General features: G+C 48.8%; 1 protein-coding gene across 1 annotated transcript in view; it reads right to left on the bottom strand.

Annotated features, from left to right (window-relative positions):
• The window catches only part of LOC139237849 (adhesion G protein-coupled receptor L1-like), a 454,570-nt gene that overhangs the window by 150,256 nt on the left and 278,932 nt on the right, over positions 1-25,382 (bottom strand). Inside the window, exon 7 of the mRNA XM_070867073.1 lies at positions 20,839-21,135. Within this exon, the coding sequence (XP_070723174.1) occupies positions 20,839-21,135 (297 nt within the window). The remainder of the gene's footprint in view (positions 1-20,838; positions 21,136-25,382) is intronic.

The raw sequence follows: 25,382 nt of genomic DNA, 5'->3' as shown, positions 1-25,382 counted from the left end.
CTAATGCCTGGCAGTGTTGGGGACTGAGTATCTAATGCCTGGCAGTGTTGGGGACTGAATATCTAATGTCTGGCAAAGTTGGGGACTGAGTATCTAATGTCTGGCAGTGTTGAGGACTGAGTATCTAAAGTCTGGCAGTATTGGGGACTGAGTATCTAATGTCTGGCAAAGTTGGGGACTGAGTATCTAATGTCTGGCAGTGTTGGGGACTGAGTATCAAATGCCTGGCAGTGTTGGGGACTGAGTATCTAAAGTCTGGCAGTATTGGGGACAAAGTGTCTGATGCCTGGCAGTGGTGGGGACTGAGTAACTAATATCTGGCAGTGTTGGGGACTGAGTATCTAATGTCTGGCAAAGTTGGGGACTGAGTATCTAATGTCTGGCAGTGTTGGGGACTGAGTATCTAATGTCTGGCAGTGTTGGGGACTGAGTATCTAATGTCTGGCAGTGTTGGGGACTGAGTATCTAATGTCTGGCAGTGTTGGGGACTGAGTATCTAATGTCTGGCAGTTTTGGGGACTGAGTATCTAATGTCTGGCAGTCTTGCGGACGAAGTGTCTGATGCCTGGCAGTGGTGGGGACTGAGTATCTAATAGCTGGCTGTGTTGGGGACTGAGTATTTAATGTCTGGCAGTGTTGGGGACTGAGTATCAAATGCCTGGCAGTGTTGGGGACTGAGTATCTAATGTCTACCAGTGTTGGGGACTGAGTATCAAATGCCTGGCAGTGTTGGGGACTGAGTATCAAATGCCTGGCCGTGTTGGGGACTGAGTATCAAATGCCTGGCAGTGTTGGGGACTGAGTATCAAATGCCTGGCAGTGTTGGGGACTGAGTATATAAAGCCTGGCAGTGTTCGGGTCTGAGTATCAAATGTCTGGCAGTGTTGGGGACTGAGTATCTAATGTCTGGCAGTGTTGGGGCTGAGTATCTAATGTCTGGCAATGTTGGGGACTGAGTATCTAACGCCTTGCAGCGTTGGGGACTTAGTATCTAATGTCTGGCAGTGTTGGGGACAGAGTATCCAATATCTGGCAGTGTTGGGGACTGAGCATCTGATGTCTGTCAGTGTTGGGGACTGAGTATCTAATGCCTGGCAGTGTTGGGGACTGAGTATCTAATGCCTGGTAGTGTTGGGGACTGAGTATCTAATGGCTGGCAGTGTTGGGGACTGAGTATCTGATACGAGGCAGTGTTGGGGACTGAGTATCTAATGCCTGGCAGTGTTGGGGACTGAGTATCTAATGCCTGGTAGTGTTAGGGACTGAGTATCTAATGCCTGGCAGTGTTGGGGACTTAGAATCTAATGTCTGGCAGTGTTCTGGACTGAGTATCTAATGCCTGGCAGTGTTTGGGACTGAGTATCTAATGCCTAGCATTGTTGGGGTCTGAGTATCTTGATGTCTGCCAGTGTTGGGGACTGAGTATCTAATGTCTGGCAGTGTTGGGGACTGAGTATCTACTGTCTGGCAGTGTTTGGGACTGAGTATCTAATGCCTGGCATTGTTGGGGTCTGAGTATTTTGATATCTGCAAGTGTTGGGGACTGAGTATCTAATGTCTGGCAGTGTTGGGGACTGAGTATCTAATGTCTGGCAGTGTTGGGGACTTAGTATCTAATGTCTGGCAGTGTTCGGGACTGAGTATCCAATGCCTGGCAGTGTTTGGGACTGAGTATCTAATGCCTGGCATTGTTGGGGTCTGAGTATTTTGATATCTGCCAGTGTTGGGGACTGAGTATCTAATGCCTGGAAGTATTGGGGACTGAATAGCTAATGTCTGGCAAAGTTGGGGACTCAGTATCTAATGTCTGGCAGTGTTGGGGACTGAGTATCTAATGTCTGGCAGTGTTGGGGACTTAGTATCTAATGTCTGGCAGTGTTCGGGACTGAGTATCCAATGTCTGGCAGTGTTTGGGACTGAGTATCTAATGCCTGGCATTGTTGGAGTCTGATTATCTTGATGTCTGCCAGTTTTGGGGACTGAGTATCTAAAGTCTGGCAGTATTGGGGACAAAGTGTCTGATGCCTGGCAGTGGTGGGGACTGAGTAACTAATATCTGGCAGTGTTGGGGACTGAGTATTTAATGTCTGGCAAAGTTGGGGACTGATTATCTAATGTCTGGCAATGTTGGGGACTGAATATCTAATGTCTGGCAAAGTTGGGGACTGAGTATCTAATGTCTGGCAGTGTTGGGGACTGAGTATCTAATGTCTGGCAGTATTGGGGACTGAGTATCTACTGTCTGGCAGTATTTGGGACTGAGTATCTAATGCCTGGCATTGTTGGGGTCTGAGTATTTTGATATCTGCAAGTGTTGGGGACTGAGTATCTAATGTCTGGCAGTGTTGGGGACTGAGTATCTAATGTCTGGCAGTGTTGGGGACTTAGTATCTAATGTCTGGCAGTGTTCGGGACTGAGTATCCAATGTCTACCAGTGTTTGGGACTGAGTATCCAATGTCTGGCAGTGTTTGGGACTGAGTATCTAATGCCTGGCATTGTTGGAGTCTGATTATCTTGATGTCTGCCAGTTTTGGGGACTGAGTATCTGAAGTCTGGCAGTATTGGGGACAAAGTGTCTGAAACCTGGCAGTGGTGGGGACTGAGTAACTAATATCTGGCAGTGTTGGGGACTGAGTAGTTAATGTCTGGCAAAGTTGGGGACTGATTATCTAATGTCTGGCAGTGTTGGGGACTGAGTATTTAATGTCTGGCAAAGTTGGGGACTGATTATCTAATGTCTGGCAATGTTGGGGACTGAATATCTAATGTCTGGCAAAGTTGGGGACTGAGTATCTAATGTCTGGCAGTGTTGGGGACTGAGTATCTAATGTCTGGCAGTGTTGGGGACTGAGTATCTAATGTCTGGCAGTGTTGGGGACTGAGTATCTAATGTCTGGCAGTATTGGGGACTGAGTATCTAATGTCTGGCAGTGTTGGGGACTGAGTATCTAATGTCTGGCAGTGTTGCGGACTGAGTATCTAATGTCTGGCAGTGTTGGGGACTTAGTATCTAATGTCTGGCAAAGTTGGGGACTCAGTATCTAATGTCTGGCAGTGTTGGGGACTGAGTATCTAATGTCTGGCAGTGTTGGGGACTTAGTATCTAATGTCTGGCAGTGTTCGGGACTGAGTATCCAATGTCTGGCAGTATTTGGGACTGAGTATCTAATGCCTGGCATTGTTGGAGTCTGATTATCTTGATGTCTGCCAGTTTTGGGGACTGAGTATCTAAAGTCTGGCAGTATTGGGGACAAAGTGTCTGATGCCTGGCAGTGGTGGGGACTGAGTAACTAATATCTGGCAGTGTTGGGGACTGAGTATTTAATGTCTGGCAAAGTTGGGGACTGATTATCTAATGTCTGGCAATGTTGGGGACTGAATATCTAATGTCTGGCAAAGTTGGGGACTGAGTATCTAATGTCTGGCAGTGTTGGGGACTGAACATCTAATGTCTGGCAAAGTTGGGAACTGAGTATCTAATGTCTGGCAGTGCTGGGGACTGAGTATCTAATGTCTGGCAGTATTGGGGACTGAGTATCTAATGTCTGGCAGTGTTGGGGACTGAGTATCTAATGTCTGGCAGTATTGGGGACTGAGTATCTAATGTCTGGCAGTGTTGGGGACTGAGTATCTAATGTCTGGCAGTGTTGGGGACTGAGTATCTAATGTCTGGCAGTGTTGAGGACTGAGTATCTAATGTCTGGCAGTGTTGGGGACTGAGTATCTAATGTCTGGCAGTGTTGGGGACTGAGTATCTAATGTCTGGCAGTATTGGGGACTGAGTATCTAATGTCTGGCAGTATTGGGGACTGAGTATCTAATGTCTGGCAGTATTGGGGACTGAGTATCTAATGTCTGGCAGTATTGGGGACTGAGTATATAATGTCTGGCAGTATTGGGGACTGAGTATCTAATGTCTGGCAGTGTTGAGGACTGAGTATCTAATGTCTGGCAGTGTTGGGGACTGAGTATCAAATGCCTGGCAGTGTTGGAAACTGTGTATCAAATGCCTGGCAGTGTTGGGGACTGAGTATCAAATGCCTGGCAGTGGTGGGGACTGAGTATCTAATGTCTGGCAGTTTTCGGGACTGAGTATCAAATGTCTGGCAGTGTTGGGGACTGAGTATCTAATGTCTGGCAGTATTGCGGACGAAGTGTCTGATGCCTGGCAGTGGTGGGGACTGAGTATCTAATAGATGGCTGTGTTGGGGACTGAGTATCAAATGCCTGGCAGAGTTGGGGACTGAGTATCTAATGCCTGGCAGTGTTGGGGACTGAGTATCTAATGTCTACCAGTGTTGGGGACTGAGTATCAAATGCCTGGCAGTGTTGGGGACTGAGTATCAAATGCCTGGCAGTGTTGGAAACTGAGTATCAAATGCCTGGCAGTGTTGGGGACTGAGTATCAAATGCCTGGCAGTGTTGGGGACTGAATATCTAATGTCTGGCAGTTTTCGGGACTGAGTATCAAATGTCTGGCAGTGTTGGGGACTGAGTATCTAATGTCTGGCAGTGTTGGGGTTGAGTATCTAATGTCTGGCAATGTTGGGGACTGAGCATCTGATGTCTGTCAGTGTTGGGGACTGAGTATCTAATGCCTGGCAGTGTTGGGGACTGAGTATCTGATACGAGGCAGTGCTGGGGACTGAGTATCTAATGCCTGGCAGTGTTGGGGACTGAGTATCTCATGCCTGGTAGTGTTGGGGACTGAGTATCTAATGCCTGGCAGTGTTGGGGACTGAGTATCTAATGCCTGGCAGTGTTGGGGACTTAGAATCTAATGTCTGGCAGTGTTCTGGACTGAGTATCTAATGCCTGGCAGTGTTTGGGACTGAGTATCTAATGCCTAGCATTGTTGGGGTCTGAGTATCTTGATGTCTGCCAGTGTTGGGGACTGAGTATCTAATGTCTGGCAGTGTTGGGGACTGAGTATCTACTGTCTGGCAGTGTTTGGGACTGAGTATCTAATGCCTGGAATTGTTGGGGTCTGTGTATTTTGATATCTGCAAGTGTTGGGGACTGAGTATCTAATGTCTGGCAGTGTTGGGGACTGAGTATCTAATGCCTGGAAGTATTGGGGACTGAATAGCTAATGTCTGGCAAAGTTGGGGACTGAGTATCTAATGTCTGGCAGTGTTGGGGACTGAGTATCTAATGTCTGGCAGTGTTGGGGACTTAGTATCTAATGACTGGCAGTGTTCGGGACTGAGTATCCAATGTCTGGCAGTGTTTGGGACTGAGTATCTAATGCCTGGCATTGTTGGGGTCTGAGTATTTTGATATCTGCCAGTGTTGGGGACTGAGTATCTAATGCCTGGCAGTGTTGGGGACTGAGTATCTAATGCCTGGAAGTATTGGGGACTGAATAGCTAATGTCTGGCAAAGTTGGGGACTCAGTATCTAATGTCTGGCAGTGTTGGGGACTGAGTATCTAATGTCTGGCAGTGTTGGGGACTTAGTATCTAATGTCTGGCAGTGTTCGGGACTGAGTATCCAATGCCTGGCAGTGTTTGGGACTGAGTATCTAATGCCTGGCATTGTTGGAGTCTGATTATCTTGATGTCTGCCAGTTTTGTGGACTGAGTATCTAAAGTCTGGCAGTATTGGGGACAAAGTGTCTGATGCCTGGCAGTGGTGGGGACTGAGTAACTAATATCTGGCAGTGTTGGGGACTGAGTATTTAATGTCTGGCAAAGTTGGGGACTGATTATCTAATGTCTGGCAGTGTTGGGGACTGAGTATCTGATACGAGGCAGTGTTGGGGACTGAGTATCTAATGCCTGGCAGTGTTGGGGACTGAGTATCTAATGTCTGGTAGTGTTGGGGACTGAGTATCTAATGCCTGGCAGTGTTGGGGACTGTGTATCTAATGCCTGGCAGTGTTGGGGACTGAGTATCAAATGCCTGGCAGTGTTGGGGACTGAGTATATAATGCCTGGCAGTGTTCGGGTCTGAGTATCAAATGTCTGGCAGTGTTGGGGACTGAGTATCTAATGTCTGGCAGTGTTGGGGCTGAGTATCTAATGTCTGGCAATGTTGGGGACTGAGTATCTAACGCCTTGCTGTGTTGGGGACTTAGTATCTAATGTCTGGCAGTGTTGGGGACTGAGTATCTAATATCTGGCAGTGTTGGGGACTGAGCATCTGATGTCTGTCAGTGTTGGGGACTGAGTATCTAATGCCTGGCAGTGTTGGGGTCTGAGTATCTAATGCCTGGTAGTGTTGGGGACTGAGTATCTAATGCCTGGCAGTGTTGGGGACTGAGTATCTGATACGAGGCAGTGTTGGGGACTGAGTATCTAATGCCTGGCAGTGTTGGGGACTGAGTATCTAATGCCTGGTAGTGTTGGGGACTGAGTATCTAATGCCTGACAGTGTTGGGGACTGAGTATCTATTGCCTGGCAGTGATGGGGACTTAGAATCTAATGTCTGGCAGTGTTCTGGACTGAGTATCTAATGCCTGGCAGTGTTTGGGACTGAGTATCTAATGCCTAGCATTGTTGGGGTCTGAGTATCTTGATGTCTGCCAGTGTTGGGGACTGAGTATCTAATGTCTGGCAGTGTTGGGGACTGAGTATCTACTGTCTGGCAGTGTTTGGGACTGAGTATCTAATGCCTGGCATTGGTGGGGTCTGAGTATTTTGATATCTGCAAGTGTTGGGGACTGAGTATCTAATGTCTGGCAGTGTTGGGGACTGAGTATCTAATGTCTGGCAGTGTTGGGGACTTAGTATCTAATGTCTGGCAGTGTTCGGGACTGAGTATCCAATGTCTGGCAGTGTTTGGGACTGAGTATCTAATGCCTGGCATTGTTGGGGTCTGAGTATTTTGATATCTGCAAGTGTTGGGGACTGAGTATCTAATGCCTGGAAGTATTGGGGACTGAATAGCTAATGTCTGGCAAAGTTGGGGACTCAGTATCTAATGTCTGGCAGTTTTGGGGACTGAGTATCTAATGTCTGGCAGTGTTGGGGACTTAGTATCTAATGTCTGGCAGTGTTCGGGACTGAGTATCCAATGTCTGGCAGTGTTTGGGACTGAGTATCTAATGCCTGGCATTGTTGGAGTCTGATTATCTTGATGTCTGCCAGTTTTGGGGACTGAGTATCTAATGTCTGGCAGTATTGCGGACGAAGTGTCTGATGCCTGGCAGTGGTGCGGACTGAGTATCTAATAGCTGGCTGTGTTGGGGACTGAGTATTTAATGTCTGGCAGTGTTGGGGACTGAGTAACTAATATCTGGCAGTGTTGGGGACTGAGTATCTAATGTCTGCCAGTGTTGGGGCTGAGTATCTAATGTCTGGCAATGTTGGGGACTGAGTATCTAACGCCTTGCAGTGTTGGGGACTTAGTATCTAATGTCTGGCAGTGTTGGGGACTGAGTATCTAATATCTGGCAGTGTTGGGGACTGAGCATCTGATGTCTGTCAGTGTTGGGGACTGAGTATCTAATGCCTGGCAGTGTTGGTGACTGAGTATCTAATGCCTGGTAGTGTTGGGGACTGAGTATCTAATGCCTGGCAGTGTTGGGGACTGAGTATCTGATACGAGGCAGTGTTGGGGACTGAGTATCTAATGCCTGGCAGTGTTGGGGACTGAGTATCTAATGCCTGGTAGTGTTGGGGACTGAGTATCTAATGCCTGGCAGTGTTGGGGACTTAGAATCTAATGTCTGGCAGTGTTCTGGACTGAGTATCTAATGCCTGGCAGTGTTTGGGACTGAGTATCTAATGCCTAGCATTGTTGGGGTCTGAGTATCTTGATGTCTGCCAGTGTTGGGGACTGAGTATCTACTGTCTGGCAGTGTTTGGGACTGAGTATTTAATGCCTGGCATTGTTGGGGTCTGAGTATTTTGATATCTGCAAGTGTTGGGGACTGAGTATCTAATGTCTGGCAGTGTTGGGGACTGAGTATCTAATGCCTGGAAGTATTGGGGACTGAATAGCTAATGTCTGGCAAAGTTGGGGACTCAGTATCTAATGTCTGGCAGTTTTGGGGACTGAGTATCTAATGTCTGGCAGTGTTGGGGACTTAGTATCTAATGTCTGGCAGTGTTCGGGACTGAGTATCCAATGTCTGGCAGTGTTTGGGACTGAGTATCTAATGCCTGGCATTGTTGGAGTCTGATTATCTTGATGTCTGCCAGTTTTGGGGACTGAGTATGTAATGTCTGGCAGTATTGCGGACGAAGTGTCTGATGCCTGGCAGTGGTGCGGACTGAGTATCTAATAGCTGGCTGTGTTGGGGACTGAGTATTTAATGTCTGGCAGTGTTGGGGACTGAGTATCTACTGTCTGGCAGTGTTTGGGACTGAGTATCTAATGCCTGGCATTGTTGGGGTCTGAGTATTTTGATATCTGCAAGTGTTGGGGACTGAGTATCTAATGTCTGGCAGTGTTGGGGACTGAGTATCTAATGTCTGGCAGTGTTGGGGACTTAGTATCTAATGTCTGGCAGTGTTCGCGACTGAGTATCCAATGTCTGGCAGTGTTTGGGACTGAGTATCTAATGCCTGGCATTGTTGGGGTCTGAGTATTTTGATATCTGCAAGTGTTGGGGACTGAGTATCTAATGCCTGGAAGTATTGGGGACTGAATAGCTAATGTCTGGCAAAGTTGGGGACTCAGTATCTAATGTCTGGCAGTTTTGGGGACTGAGTATCTAATGTCTGGCAGTGTTGGGGACTTAGTATCTAATGTCTGGCAGTGTTCGGGACTGAGTATCCAATGTCTGGCAGTGTTTGGGACTGAGTATCTAATGCCTGGCATTGTTGGAGTCTGATTATCTTGATGTCTGCCAGTTTTGGGGACTGAGTATCTAATGTCTGGCAGTATTGCGGACGAAGTGTCTGATGCCTGGCAGTGGTGCGGACTGAGTATCTAATAGCTGGCTGTGTTGGGGACTGAGTATTTAATGTCTGGCAGTGTTGGGGACTGAGTAACTAATATCTGGCAGTGTTGGGGACTGAGTATCTAATGCCTGGCAGTGTTGGGGACTTAGAATCTAATGTCTGGCAGTGTTCTGGACTGAGTATCTAATGCCTGGCAGTGTTTGGGACTGAGTATCTAATGCCTAGCATTGTTGGGGTCTGAGTATCTTGATGTCTGCCAGTGTTGGGGACTGAGTATCTACTGTCTGGCAGTGTTTGGGACTGAGTATTTAATGTCTGGCATTGTTGGGGTCTGAGTATTTTGATATCTGCAAGTGTTGGGGACTGAGTATCTAATGTCTGGCAGTGTTGGGGACTGAGTATCTAATGCCTGGAAGTATTGGGGACTGAATAGCTAATGTCTGGCAGTGTTGGGGACTGAGTATCTAATGTCTGGCAGTGTTGGGGACTTAGTATCTAATGTCTGGCAGTGTTCGGACTGAGTATCCAATGTCTGGCAGTGTTTGGGACTGAGTATCTAATGCCTGGCATTGTTGGGGTCTGAGTATTTTGATATCTGCCAGTGTTGGGGACTGAGTATCTAATGCCTGGAAGTATTGGGGACTGAATAGCTAATGTCTGGCAAAGTTGGGGACTCAGTATCTAATGTCTGGCAGTGTTGGGGACTGAGTATCTAATGTCTGGCAAAGTTGGGGACTGAATATCTAATGTCTGGCAAAGTTGGGGACTGAGTATCTAATGTCTGGCAGTGTTGGGGACTGAGTATCTAATGTCTGGCAGTGTTGGGGACTGAGTATCTAATGTCTGGCAGTATTGCGGACGAAGTGTCTGATGCCTGGCAGTGGTGCGGACTGAGTATCTAATAGCTGGCTGTGTTGGGGACTGAGTATTTAATGTCTGGCAGTGTTGGGGACTGAGTATCAAATGCCTGGCAGTGTTGGGGACTGAGTATCTAATGCCTGGCAGTGTTGGGGACTGAGTATCTAATGTCTACCAGTGTTGGGGACTGAGTATCAAATGCCTGGCAGTGTTGGGGACTGAGTATCAAATGCCTGGCAGTGTTGGGGACTGAGTATCAAATGCCTGGCAGTGTTGGGGACTGAGTATCAAATGCCTGGCAGTGTTGGGGACTGAGTATATAATGCCTGGCAGTGTTCGGGACTGAGTATCAAATGTCTGGCAGTGTTGGGGACTGAGTATCTAATGTCTGGCAGTGTTGGGGCTGAGTATCTAATGTCTGGCAATGTTGGGGACTGAGTATCTAACGCCTTGCAGTGTTGGGGACTTAGTATCTAATGTCTGGCAGTGTTGGGGACTGAGTATCTAATATCTGGCAGTGTTGGGGACTAAGCATCTGATGTCTGTCAGTGTTGGGACTGAGTATCTAATGCCTGGCAGTGTTGGGGACTGAGTATCTAATGCCTGGTAGTGTTGGGGACTGAGTATCTAATGCCTGGCAGTGTTGGGGACTGAGTATCTGATACGAGGCAGTGTTGGGGACTGAGTATCTAATGCCTGGCAGTGTTGGGGACTGAGTATCTAATGTCTGGTAGTGTTGGGGACTGAGTATCTAATGCCTGGCAGTGTTGGGGACTGAGTATCTAATGTCTGGCAGTGTTGGGGACTGAGTATCTAATGTCTGGCAGTGTTGGGGACTGAGTATCTACTGTCTGGCATTGTTGGGGTCTGAGTATCTTGATGTCTGCCAGTGTTGGGGACTGAGTATCTAATGTCTGGCAGTGTTGGGGACTGAGTATCTAATGTCTGGCAGTGTTTTGGACTGAGTATCTAATGCCTGGCATTGTTGGGGTCTGAGTATCTTGATGTCTGCCAGTGTTGGGGACTGAGTATCTAATGTCTGGCAGTGTTGGGGACTGAGTATCTACTTTCTGGCAGTGTTTTGGACTGAGTATCTAATGCCTGGCATTGTTGGGGTCTGAGTATCTTGATGTCTGCCAGTGTTGGGGACTGAGTATCTAATGTCTGGCAGTGTTGGGGACTAAGTATCTAATGCCTGGAAGTATTGGGGACTGAATAGCTAATGTCTGGCAAAGTTGGGGACTGAGTATCTAATGTCTGGCAGTGTTGGGGACTGAGTATCTAATGTCTGGCAGTGTTGGGGACTGAGTATCTGATGTCTGGCTGTGTTGGGGACTGAGTATCTAATGTCTGGCAGTGTTGGAGACTGAGTATCTAATGTCTGGCAGTGTTGGGGACTGAGTATCTGATGTCTGGCAGTGTTGGGGAATGAGTATCTAATGTCTACCAGTGTTGGGGACTGAGTATCAAATGCCTGGCAGTGTTGGGGACTGAGTATCAAATGCCTGGCAGTGTTGGGGACTGAGTATCAAATGCCTGGCAGTGTTGGGGACTGAGTATCAAATGCCTGGCAGTGTTGGGGACTGAGTATATAATGCCTGGCAGTGTTCGGGTCTGAGTATCAAATGTCTGGCAGTGTTGGGGACTGAGTATCTAATGTCTGGCAGTGTTGGGGCTGAGTATCTAATGTCTGGCAATGTTGGGGACTGAGTATCTAACGCCTTGCAGTGTTGGGGACTTAGTATCTAATGTCTGGCAGTGTTGGGGACTGAGTATCTAATATCTGGCAGTGTTGGGGACTGAGCATCTGATGTCTGTCAGTGTTGGGGACTGAGTATCTAATGCCTGGCAGTGTTGGGGACTGAGTATCTAATGCCTGGTAGTGTTGGGGACTGAGTATCTAATGCCTGGCAGTGTTGGGGACTGAGTATCTGATACGAGGCAGTGTTGGGGACTGAGTATCTAATGCCTGGCTGTGTTGGGGACTGAGTATCTAATGCCTGGTAGTGTTGGGGACTGAGTATCTAATGCCTGGCAGTGTTGGGGACTGAGTATCTATTGCCTGGCAGTGTTGGGGACTTAGAATCTAATGTCTGGCAGTGTTCTGGACTGAGTATCTAATGCCTGGCAGTGTTTGGGACTGAGTATCTAATGCCTAGCATTGTTGGGGTCTGAGTATCTTGATGTCTGCCAGTGTTGGGGACTGAGTATCTAATGTCTGGCAGTGTTGGGGACTGAGTATCTACTGTCTGGCAGTGTTTGGGACTGAGTATCTAATGCCTGGCATTGTTGGGGTCTGAGTATTTTGATATCTGCAAGTGTTGGGGACTGAGTATCTAATGTCTGGCAGTGTTGGGGACTGAGTATCTAATGTCTGGCAGTGTTGGGGACTTAGTATCTAATGTCTGGCAGTGTTCGGGACTGAGTATCCAATGTCTGGCAGTGTTTGGGACTGAGTATCTAATGCCTGGCATTGTTGGGGTCTGAGTATTTTGATATCTGCAAGTGTTGGGGACTGAGTATCTAATGTCTGGCAGTGTTGGGGACTGAGTATCTAATGTCTGGCAGTGTTGGGGACTTAGTATCTAATGTCTGGCAGTGTTCGGGACTGAGTATCCAATGTCTGGCAGTGTTTGGGACTGAGAATCTAATGCCTGGCATTGTTGGGGTCTGAGTATTTTGATATCTGCCAGTGTTGGGGACTGAGTATCGAATGCCTGGAAGTATTGGGGACTGAATAGCTTATGTCTGGCAAAGTTGGGGACTCAGTATCTAATGTCTGCCAGTGTTGGGGACTGAGTATCTAATGTCTGGCAGTGTTGGGGACTGAGTATCTACTGTCTGGCAGTGTTTTGGACTGAGTATCTAATGCCTGGCATTGTTGGGGTCTGAGTATCTTGATGTCTGCCAGTGTTGGGGACTGAGTATCTAATGTCTGGCAGTGTTGGGGACTAAGTATCTAATGCCTGGAAGTATTGGGGACTGAATAGCTAATGTCTGGCAAAGTTGGGGACTGAGTATCTAATGTCTGGCAGTGTTGGGGACTGAGTATCTAATGTCTGGCAGTGTTGGGGACTGAGTATCTGATGTCTGGCTGTGTTGGGGACTGAGTATCTAATGTCTGGCAGTGTTGGAGACTGAGTATCTAATGTCTGGCAGTGTTGGGGACTGAGTATCTGATGTCTGGCAGTGTTGGGGACTGAGTATCTAATGTCTACCAGTGTTGGGGACTGAGTATCAAATGCCTGGCAGTGTTGGGGACTGAGTATCAAATGCCTGGCAGTGTTGGGGACTGAGTATCAAATGCCTGGCAGTGTTGGGGACTGAGTATCAAATGCCTGGCAGTGTTGGGGACTGAGTATATAATGCCTGGCAGTGTTCGGGTCTGAGTATCAAATGTCTGGCAGTGTTGGGGACTGAGTATCTAATGTCTGGCAGTGTTGGGGCTGAGTATCTAATGTCTGGCAATGTTGGGGACTGAGTATCTAACGCCTTGCAGTGTTGGGGACTTAGTATCTAATGTCTGGCAGTGTTGGGGACTGAGTATCTAATATCTGGCAGTGTTGGGGACTGAGCATCTGATGTCTGTCAGTGTTGGGGACTGAGTATCTAATGCCTGGCAGTGTTGGGGACTGAGTATCTAATGCCTGGTAGTGTTGGGGACTGAGTATCTAATGCCTGGCAGTGTTGAGGACTGAGTATCTGATACGAGGCAGTGTTGGGGACTGAGTATCTAATGCCTGGCTGTGTTGGGGACTGAGTATCTAATGCCTGGTAGTGTTGGGGACTGAGTATCTAATGCCTGGCAGTGTTGGGGACTGAGTATCTATTGCCTGGCAGTGTTGGGGACTTAGAATCTAATGTCTGGCAGTGTTCTGGACTGAGTATCTAATGCCTGGCAGTGTTTGGGACTGAGTATCTAATGCCTAGCATTGTTGGGGTCTGAGTATCTTGATGTCTGCCAGTGTTGGGGACTGAGTATCTAATGTCTGGCAGTGTTGGGGACTGAGTATCTACTGTCTGGCAGTGTTTGGGACTGAGTATCTAATGCCTGGCATTGTTGGGGTCTGAGTATTTTGATATCTGCAAGTGTTGGGGACTGAGTATCTAATGTCTGGCAGTGTTGGGGACTGAGTATCTAATGTCTGGCAGTGTTGGGGACTTAGTATCTAATGTCTGGCAGTGTTCGGGACTGAGTATCCAATGTCTGGCAGTGTTTGGGACTGAGTATCTAATGCCTGGCATTGTTGGGGTCTGAGTATTTTGATATCTGCCAGTGTTGGGGACTGAGTATCGAATGCCTGGAAGTATTGGGGACTGAATAGCTTATGTCTGGCAAAGTTGGGGACTCAGTATCTAATGTCTGGCAGTGTTGGGGACTGAGTATCTAATGTCTGGCAGTGTTGGGGACTTAGTATCTAATGTCTGGCAGTGTTGGGGACTGAGTATCCAATGTCTGGCAGTGTTTGGGACTGAGTATCTAATGCCTGGCATTGTTGGAGTCTGATTATCTTGATGTCTGCCAGTTTTGGGGACTGAGTATCTAAAGTCTGGCAGTATTGGGGACAAAGTGTCTGATGCCTGGCAGTGGTGGGGACTGAGTAACTAATATCTGGCAGTGTTGGGGACTGAGTATTTAATGTCTGGCAAAGTTGGGGACTGATTATCTAATGTCTGGCAATGTTGGGGACTGAATATCCAATGTCTGGCAAAGTTGGGGACTGAGTATCTAATGTCTGGCAGTTTTGGGGACTGAGTATCTAATGTCTGGCAGTATTGGGGACTGAGTATCTAATGTCTGGCAGTGTTGGGGACTGAGTATCTAATGTCTGGCAGTGTTGGGGACTGAGTATCTAATGTCTGGCAGTATTGCGGACGAAGTGTCTGATGCCTGGCAGTGTTGGGGACTGAGTATCTAATAGCTGGCTGTGTTGGGGACTGAGTATTTAATGTCTGGCAGTGTTGGGGACTGAGTATCAAATGCCTGGCAGTGTTGGGGACTGAGTATCTAATGCCTGGCAGTGTTGGGGACTGAGTATCTAATGTCTACCAGTGTTGGGGACTGAGTATCAAATGCCTGGCAGTGTTGGGGACTGAGTATCAAATGCCTGGCAGTGTTGGGGACTGAGTATCAAATGCCTGGCAGTGTTGGGGACTGAGTATCAAATGCCTGGCAGTGTTGGGGACTGAGTATATAATGCCTGGCAGTGTTCGGGACTGAGTATCAAATGTCTGGCAATGTTGGGGACCGAGTATCTAATGTCTGGCAGTGTTGGGGCTGAGTATCTAATGTCTGGCAATGTTGGGGACTGAATATCTAACGCCTTGCAGTGTTGGGGACTTAGTATCTAATGTCTGGCAGTGTTGGGGACTGAGTATCTAATATCTGGCAGTGTTGGGGACTAAGCATCTGATGTCTGTCAGTGTTGGGACTGAGTATCTAATGCCTGGCAGTGTTGGGGACTGAGTATCTAATGCCTGGTAGTGTTGGGGACTGAGTATCTAATGCCTGGCAGTGTTGGGGACTGAGTATCTGATACGAGGCAGTGTTGGGGACTGAGTATCTAATGCCTGGCAGTGTTGAGGACTGAGTATCTAATGCCTGGCAGTGTTGGGGACTGAGTATCTAATGCCTGGCAGTGTTGGGGACTGAGTATCTAATGTCTGGCAGTGTTGGGGACTGAGTATCTAATGTCTGGCAGTGTTGGGGACTGAGTATCTACTGTCTGGCATTGTTGGGGTCTGAGTATCTTGATGTCTGCCAGTGTTGGGTACTGAGTATCTAATGTCTGGCAGTGTTGGGGACTGAGTATCTACTGTCTGGCAGTGTTTGGGACTGAGTATCTAATGCCTGGCATTGTTGGAGTCTGATTATCTTGATGTCTGCCTGTTTTGGGGACTGAGTATCTAAAGTCTGGCAGTATTGGGGACAAAGTGTCTGATGCCTGGCAGTGGTGGGGACTGAGTAACTAATATCTGGCAGTGTTGGGGACTGAGTATTTAATGTCTGGCAAAGTTGGGGACTGATTATCTAATGTCTGGCAATGTTGGGGACTGAATATCTAATGTCTGGCAAAGTTGGGGACTGAGTATCTAATGTCTGGCAGTGTTGGGGACTGAGTATCTAATGTCTGGCAGTATTGGGGACTGAGTATCTACTGTCTGGCAGTATTTGGGACTGAGTATCTAATGCCTGGCATTGTTGGGGTCTGAGTATTTTGATATCTGCAAGTGTTGGGGACTGAGTATCTAATGTCTGGCAGTGTTGGGGACTGAGTATCTAATGTCTGGCAGTGTTGGGGACTTAGTATCTAATGTCTGGCAGTGTTCGGGACTGAGTATCCAATGTCTACCAGTGTTTGGGACTGAGTATCCAATGTCTGGCAGTGTTTGGGACTGAGTATCTAATGCCTGGCATTGTTGGAGTCTGATTATCTTGATGTCTGCCAGTTTTGGCGACTGAGTATCTGAAGTCTGGCAGTATTGGGGACAAAGTGTCTGAAACCTGGCAGTGGTGGGGACTGAGTAACTAATATCTGGCAGTGTTGGGGACTGAGTAGTTAATGTCTGGCAAAGTTGGGGACTGATTATCTAATGTCTGGCAGTGTTGGGGACTGAGTATTTAATGTCTGGCAGTGTTGGGGACTGAACATCTAATGTCTGGCAAAGTTGGGAACTGAGTATCTAATGTCTGGCAGTGCTGGGGACTGAGTATCTAATGTCTGGCAGTATTGGGGACTGAGTATCTAATGTCTGGCAGTGTTGGGGACTGAGTATCTAATGTCTGGCAGTGTTGGGGACTAAGCATCTAATGTCTGGCAGTGTTGGGGACTGAGTATCTAATGCCTGGCAGTGTTGGGGACTGAGTATCTAATGCCTGGTAGTGTTGGGGACTGAGTATCTAATGCCTGGCAGTGTTGGGGACTGAGTATCTGATACGAGGCAGTGTTGGGGACTGAGTATCTAATGCCTGGCAGTGTTGGGGACTGAGTATCTAATGTCTGGTAGTGTTGGGGACTGAGTATCTAATGCCTGGCAGTGTTGGGGACTGAGTATCTAATGCCTGGCAGTGTTGGGGACTGAGTATCTAATGTCTGGCAGTGTTGGGGACTGAGTATCTAATGTCTGGCAGTGTTGGGGACTGAGTATCTACTGTCTGGCATTGTTGGGGTCTGAGTATCTTGATGTCTGCCAGTGTTGGGGACTGAGTATCTAATGTCTGGCAGTGTTGGGGACTGAGTATCTAATGTCTGGCAGTGTTTTGGACTGAGTATCTAATGCCTGGCATTGTTGGGGTCTGAGTATCTTGATGTCTGCCAGTGTTGGGGACTGAGTATCTAATGTCTGGCAGTGTTGGGGACTGAGTATCTACTGTCTGGCAGTGTTTTGGACTGAGTATCTAATGCCTGGCATTGTTGGGGTCTGAGTATCTTGATGTCTGCCAGTGTTGGGGACTGAGTATCTAATGTCTGGCAGTGTTGGGGACTAAGTATCTAATGCCTGGAAGTATTGGGGACTGAATAGCTAATGTCTGGCAAAGTTGGGGACTGAGTATCTAATGTCTGGCAGTGTTGGGGACTGAGTATCTAATGTCTGGCAGTGTTGGGGACTGAGTATCTGATGTCTGGCTGTGTTGGGGACTGAGTATCTAATGTCTGGCAGTGTTGGGGACTGAGTATCTAATGTCTGGCAGTGTTGGGGACTGAGTATCTGATGTCTGGCAGTGTTGGGGACTGAGTATCTAATGTCTACCAGTGTTGGGGACTGAGTATCAAATGCCTGGCAGTGTTGGGGACTGAGTATCAAATGCCTGGCAGTGTTGGGGACTGAGTATCAAATGCCTGGCAGTGTTGGGGACTGAGTATCAAATGCCTGGCAGTGTTGGGGACTGAGTATATAATGCCTGGCAGTGTTCGGGTCTGAGTATCAAATGTCTGGCAGTGTTGGGGACTGAGTATCTAATGTCTGGCAGTGTTGGGGCTGAGTATCTAATGTCTGGCAATGTTGGGGACTGAGTATCTAACGCCTTGCAGTGTTGGGGACTTAGTATCTAATGTCTGGCAGTGTTGGGGACTGAGTATCTAATATCTGGCAGTGTTGGGGACTGAGCATCTGATGTCTGTCAGTGTTGGGGACTGAGTATCTAATGCCTGGCAGTGTTGGGGACTGAGTATCTAATGCCTGGTAGTGTTGGGGACTGAGTATCTAATGCCTGGCAGTGTTGGGGACTGAGTATCTGATACGAGGCAGTGTTGGGGACTGAGTATCTAATGCCTGGCTGTGTTGGGGACTGAGTATCTAATGCCTGGTAGTGTTGGGGACTGAGTATCTAATGCCTGGCAGTGTTGGGGACTGAGTATCTATTGCCTGGCAGTGTTGGGGACTTAGAATCTAATGTCTGGCAGTGTTCTGGACTGAGTATCTAATGCCTGGCAGTGTTTGGGACTGAGTATCTAATGCCTAGCATTGTTGGGGTCTGAGTATCTTGATGTCTGCCAGTGTTGGGGACTGAGTATCTAATGTCTGGCAGTGTTCGGGACTGAGTATCCAATGTCTGGCAGTGTTTGGGACTGAGTTTCTAATGCCTGGCATTGTTGGGGTCTGAGTATTTTGATATCTGCCAGTGTTGGGGACTGAGTATCGAATGCCTGGAAGTATTGGGGACTGAATAGCTTATGTCTGGCAAAGTTGGGGACTCAGTATCTAATGTCTGGCAGTGTTGGGGACTGAGTATCTAATGTCTGGCAGTGTTGGGGACTTAGTATCTAATGTCTGGCAGTGTTGGGGACTGAGTATCCAATGTCTGGCAGTGTTTGGGACTGAGTATCTAATGCCTGGCATTGTTGGAGTCTGATTATCTTGATGTCTGCCAGTTTTGGGGACTGAGTATCTAAAGTCTGGCAGTATTGGGGACAAAGTGTCTGATGCCTGGCAGTGGTGGGGACTGAGTAACTAATATCTGGCAGTGTTGGGGACTGAGTATTTAATGTCTGGCAAAGTTGGGGACTGATTATCTAATGTCTGGCAATGTTGGGGACTGAATATCCAATGTCTGGCAAAGTTGGGGACTGAGTATCTAATGTCTGGCAGTTTTGGGGACTGAGTATCTAATGTCTGGCAGTATTGGGGACTGAGTATCTAATGTCTGGCAGTGTTGGGGACTGAGTATCTAATGTCTGGCAGTGTTGGGGACTGAGTATCTAATGTCTGGCAGTATTGCGGACGAAGTGTCTGATGCCTGGCAGTGTTGGGGACTGAGTATCTAATAGCTGGCTGTGTTGGGGACTGAGTATTTAATGTCTGGCAGTGTTGGGGACTGAGTATCAAATGCCTGGCTGTGTTGGGGACTGAGTATCTTATGCCTGGCAGTGTTGGGGACTGAGTATCTAATGTCTACCAGTGTTGGGGACTGAGTATCAAATGCCTGGCAGTGTTGGGGACTGAGTATCAAATGCCTGGCAGTGTTGGGGACTGAGTATCAAATGCCTGGCAGTGTTGGGGACTGAGTATCTAATGCCTGGCAGTGTTCGGGACTGAGTATCAAATGTCTGGCAATGTTGGGGACCGAGTATCTAATGTCTGGCAGTGTTGGGGCTGAGTATCTAATGTCTGGCAATGTTGGGGACTGAATATCTAACGCCTTGCAGTGTTGGGGACTTAGTATCTAATGTCTGGCAGTGTTGGGGACTGAGTATCTAATATCTGGCAGTGTTGGGGACTAAGCATCTGATGTCTGTCAGTGTTGGGACTGAGTATCTAATGCCTGACAGTGTTGGGGACTGAGTATCTAATGCCTGGTAGTGTTGGGGACTGAGTATCTAATGCCTGGCAGTGTTGGGGACTGAGTATCTAATGTCTGGCAGTGTTGGGGACTGAGTATCTAATGTCTGGCAGTGTTGGGGACTGAGTATCTACTGTCTGGCATTGTTGGGGTCTGAGTATCTTGATGTCTGCCAGTGTTGGGTACTGAGTATCTAATGTCTGGCAGTGTTGGGGACTGAGTATCTACTGTCTGGCAGTGTTTGGGACTGAGTATCTAATGCCTGGCATTGTTGGGGTCTGAGTATCTTGATGTCTGCCAGTGTTGGGGACTGAGTATCTAATGCCTGGCATTGTTGGGGTCTGAGTATTTTGATATCTGCCAGTGTTGGGGACTGAGTATCTAATGTCTGGCAGTGTTGGGGACTAAGTATCTAATGCCTGGAAGTATTGGGGACTGAATAGCTAATGTCTGGCAAAGTTGGGGACTGAGTATCTAATGTCTGGCAGTGTTGGGGACTGAGTATCTAATGTCTGGCAGTGTTGGGGACTGAGTATCTGATGTCTGGCTGTGTTGGGGACTGAGTATCTAATGTCTGGCAGTGTTGGGGACTGAGTATCTAATGTCTGGCAGTGTTGGGGACTGAGTATCTGATGTCTGGCTGTGTTGGGGACTGAGTATCTGACGTCTGGCAGTGTTGGGGACTGAGTATCTATTGTCTGGCAGTGTTGGGGACTGAGTATCTGATGTCTGGCTGTGTTGGGGACTGTGTATCTAATGTCTGGCAGTGTTGGGGACTGAGTATCTAATGTCTGGCAGTGTTGGGGACTGAGTATCTGATGTCTGGCTGTGTTGGGGACTGAGTTTCTGACGTCTGGCAGTGTTGGGGACTGAGTATCTAATGTCTGGCAGTGTTGAGGACTGAGTATCTGATGTCTGGCTGTGTTGGGGACTGAGTATCTGACGTCTGGCAGTGTTGGGGACTGAGTATCTGATGTCTGGCAGTGTTGGGGACTGAGTATCTGATGTCTGGCAGTGTTGGGGACTGAGTATCTGATGTCTGGCAGTGTTGGGGACTGAGTATCTGATGTCTGGCAGTGTTGGGGACTGAGTATCTAATGTCTGGCAGTGTTGGGGACTGAGTATCTGATGTCTGGCAGTGTTGGGGACTGAGTATCTAATGTCTGGCAGTGTTGGGGACTGAGTATCTGATGTCTGGCAGTGTTGGGGACTGACGATGTGGGAGATAATGTTTTTGATGGGTTGGATAGAACGAGTGTTGTATGGCACCTATCAGCAGCAGCGGACAATGCTTGTAATCAGTACAGCAGTACTGTTCCAGTTTATCCAGAGCCAGTCTCGTACCTTTGGTGCCCTTGGGACATGGCCGCTCCACCAGCACACCTTGCTGCGTCGACGGCCACTTGATGCCGCGTGCCTCGGTCGGTTCGCAGTACCGCTGCGGTGACGGCAGTTGGTTGGAGAGAGGCGTGCGCCTGGTGGTGGGGGCATTGGGGGTGACGGGACGCGGGTCCGGCACCAGCTGGTTGATGGCGCCCACGGCCACGGTGGGCAGCGAAGCTTTCCTGGTGGTGGTGGTGGTGGTCACAGTGGTCGGCCTTGTCACGGCCGTGCTGCTCGTCGAAGCCATCGTGACTTGTGCTTGAAAACAACAACAAAATTCCCCAATTAGGGTTTGCACCAAATGTCGTAAAACAGCCGCTCAACCCACAGCTCACGGAGTCATTGGGATTCGACCAAGACCTTGCATTTCTATAGCCCCTTTGACAACCTGCAGATGTCCCAAAGCGTTTAAGAGCTGTAATGTATGCACCTGCGAGGATGCTCACCTGTTTGTAGAGCGATTGATGGGCACCCTGTGCGGAGGGGAGTGGGCAGGTCTGAATGCCTCCTCGTAGGACTGCTCCCGGGCACGGCCAAGGGGGCCACCAACCGGTCCAGGCAGCGGGCGGTCGAAGGAGGTCGTTCAGCCCGACTGCCTGCCTCTCTTCTGCGGTTACATTCGAGCCAGGGTGTCCCTGGAGATGGAGCACGCGGTGTCCACTGGTACACTCCCGGCCTTCCGCGAGAGGTGGGCGCCGGAGGGACTGGAGTGCATCATCACCCCCGGCAACCAAATTTTAATTTGACTGTTTAAAGAATAAAGTTTAATTTGTTTAAATTGTCAGTTTTAGTGCCCCGTTAATAAGGGGCATTTGATTTACATTTGATTTACAGGTGCAACTGAAGTAGTTGTAGAGGTGTTGAGTTGGGAGTGGCTTAGCCAGTCACATGATGATCACAAAACTCAATAAAACCCCAGACAGTTGGGTCTAGGTCATTGACGATGAGGTATGCAGTAGTGAGCCCCGTGGATGAACTGGTAATGTGAAGTGTGATTGTTAAACCTTTGAATATTAAACCTTTGAATATAAACCAACTGGTTCTTGATAGCAATGCGTTGCTATGAATTCTGAAGCAAAGAACTCATGAGGCAAATACAATATACCATCCAGTGAGGTACTTTTGGAGCGTAGTCACTGTTGTAACGTCGGAAATGCGGCAGTAAATTTGGACACAGCAAGCTCCCACAAATAGCAATGTGATAATGACCAGATAATCTGTTTTTATTATGTTGATTGAGAGATAAATGTTGGCCCCAGGACACTGGGGATAACTCCCCTACTCTTATTCCAATCGTGCCATGGGATCTTTTACATCCACCTGAGAGAGCAGACAGGGCCTCGGTTTAATGTCTCATCCGAAAGACGGCACCTCCAACAGTGCACTGGGAGTGTCAACGTAGAGTTATGTGCTCAAGTCCCTGGAGTGGGACTTGAACCCAGAACCTTCTGACTCATGGACGAAAGTGCTGCCCACTGAGCTATGCTGGTCAGAGCGACTGCTCTCACAAATCTGTGGGAAATCTGTCGACAATAAATGAAAAAACCCACTGGATTTACGTATGTGCAACGACTTTATTTCGTTGGCAACAGTCATGTCGTTCCACACTGACCCCGATACTGTATGACCCCACACTGTGACCCCGATACTGTGTGACCCCACACTGTGACTCCGATACTCTGTGATCCCACATTGACCCCGATACTGTGTGACCCCACACTGTGACTCCGATACTGTATGACCCCACACTGTGACCCCGATAGTGTGTGACCCCACACTGTGACTCCGATGCTCTGTGATCCCACATTGACCCCGATATTGTGTGACCCCACATTGACCCCAATACTGTGTGTACCTACACTGTGACCCCAATACTTTGTGACACCACACTGTGACCCTGATACTGTGTGACCCCGATACTGTGTGACCCCACACTGTGACCCCGATAGTGTGTGACCCCACACTGTGACTCCGATACTCTGTGATCCCACATTGACCCCGATATTGTGTGACCCCACATTGACCCCAATACTGTGTGTACCTACACTGTGACCCCAATACTTTGTGACACCACACTGTGACCCTGATACTGTGTGACCCCCGATAGTGTGTGACCCCACACTGTGACTCCGATACTCTGTGATCCCACATTGACCCCGATATTGTGTGACCCCACATTGACCCCAATACTGTGTGTACCTACACTGTGACCCCAATACTTTGTGACACCACACTGTGACCCTGATACTGTGTGACCCCGATACTGTGTGACCCCACATTGTGACCCCGATACTGTGTGACCCCGATACTGTGTGACCCCGATACTGTGTGACCCCACACTGTGACCCAGATAATGTGTGACCCCACACTGTGACCCAGATACTGTGTGACACGACATTGTGACCCCGATAATGTGTGGCTCCACACTGTGCCCCAGATACTGTGTGACACGACCCTGTGACCCCGATACTGTGTGACCCCACATTGACCCCCCGAAACTGTGTAACCCCACATTGTGACCCCGATACTGTGTGACTCCACAATGTGACCCCAATAATGTGTGACCCCACACGAAGTCCCCTATACTTTGTGACCCCGGACTGTGACCCCGATATTCTGTGACACACACTGTGACTCCGATACTGTGTGAATCCACATTGACCCCGATACTGTGTGACCCCACACTGTGAACCTGATACTGTGTGACCCAACACTGTGAACCTGATACTGTGTGACCCAACACTGTGACCCCGATACTGTGTGACCCCACACTGTGACCCCGATACTGTGTGACCCCACACTGTGACCCCGATACTGTGGGACCCCACACTGTGACCCCGATACTGTGTGACCCCACACTGTGACCCCAATACTGTGTGACCCCACACTGTGACCCCGATACTGTGGGACCCCACACTGTGAGCCCGATACTGTGTGACCCCACACTGTGACCCCGATACTGTGGGACCCCACACTGTGACCCCGATACTGTGTGACCCCACATTGTGACCCCGACACTGTGTGACCCCACACTGACCCCGATTCTGTGTGACCCCAAATTGTAACCCGAATACTGTCTGACCCCACACTGTAACCCCGATACTGTGTGACCCCACACTGTGACCCCGATACTGTGTGACCCCACGCTGTGACCCCGATACTGTGTGACCCCTTAATGACCCACGATATTGTGTGACCCCAAACTGTGACTCTGATACTGTCGGACCCCGATACTGTGTGACCCCACACTGACCCCGATACTGTTTGACCCCACACTGTGACCCCGATACTGTGTGACCACACACTGTAACCCCGATACTGTGTGACCCCACAATGTGACCCCGATACTGTGTGACCCCACACTGACCCCCAATACTGTGTAACCCCACACTGTGAACCCGATACTGTGTGACCCCACACTGTGACCCCGATATTGTGTGACCCCACACTGTGACCCCGATACAGTGTCACTCCACACAGTGACCCCGATACTGTGTGACCACACTGTGACCCCGATACTGTGTGATCCCACACTGTGACCCCGATAATGTGTGACCCCGATACTGTGTGACTCCACTCTGTGACCCCGATACTGTGTGACCCCACTATGACGCTGATACCGTGTGACCCAACATTGTCTCACCCCACACTGTGACCCCAACACTGCGTGACACCACGCTGTGATCTCGATATTGTGTGACCCCACATTGTAAACCTGATACTGTGTGACCCCACGCTGTGACCCCGATACTGTGTGACCCCACACTGTGACCCCGATACTGTGTGACTCCACACTGTGACCCCGATGCTGTGTGACCCCACACTGTGACCCCGATACTGTGTGACCCCACGGTGTGACTCCGAGACTATGTGACCCCACACTGTGACCCCGATACTGTGTGACCCCACATTGTGACCCCGATACTGTGTGACTCCACACTGTGACCCCGATACTGTGTGACCCTACACTGTGACCCCGATACTGTGTGACCCCACACTGTGACCCCAATACTGAGTGACCCCACACTGTGACCCCGATACTGTGTGACCCTGATACTGTGTGACCCCGATACTGTGTGACTTTACACTGACCCCGATACTGTTTGGTCCCAATTTGTGACCCTGATACTGTGTGACCCCACACTGTGACCCTAATACTGTGTGACCCCAATACTGTGTTACCTCATACTGTGACCTCACATTATGACCCCAATACTGTGTGACCCCACACTGTGATCCCGATACTGTGTAACCCCACACTGTGACCCCGATACTGTGTGCCCCCACACTGTGACACTAATACTGTGTGACCCCAATACTGTGTTACCTCATACTGTGACCTCACACTATGACCCCAATACTGTGTGACCCCACACTGTGAGCCGATACTGTGTGCCCCCACACTGTGACCCCGATGCAGTGTGACCCCAATACATTGTGACCCCACACAGTGATCCCGATACTGTGTGACCCCACATTGTGATCCCGATACTGTGTAACCCCAC

The sequence above is a fragment of the Pristiophorus japonicus genome, chromosome 24, assembly GCF_044704955.1.
Source record: "Pristiophorus japonicus isolate sPriJap1 chromosome 24, sPriJap1.hap1, whole genome shotgun sequence".
In the NCBI taxonomy this organism is placed as follows: Eukaryota; Metazoa; Chordata; class Chondrichthyes; family Pristiophoridae; genus Pristiophorus; species Pristiophorus japonicus.
This window is presented reverse-complemented; position numbering and strand designations above follow the sequence as displayed.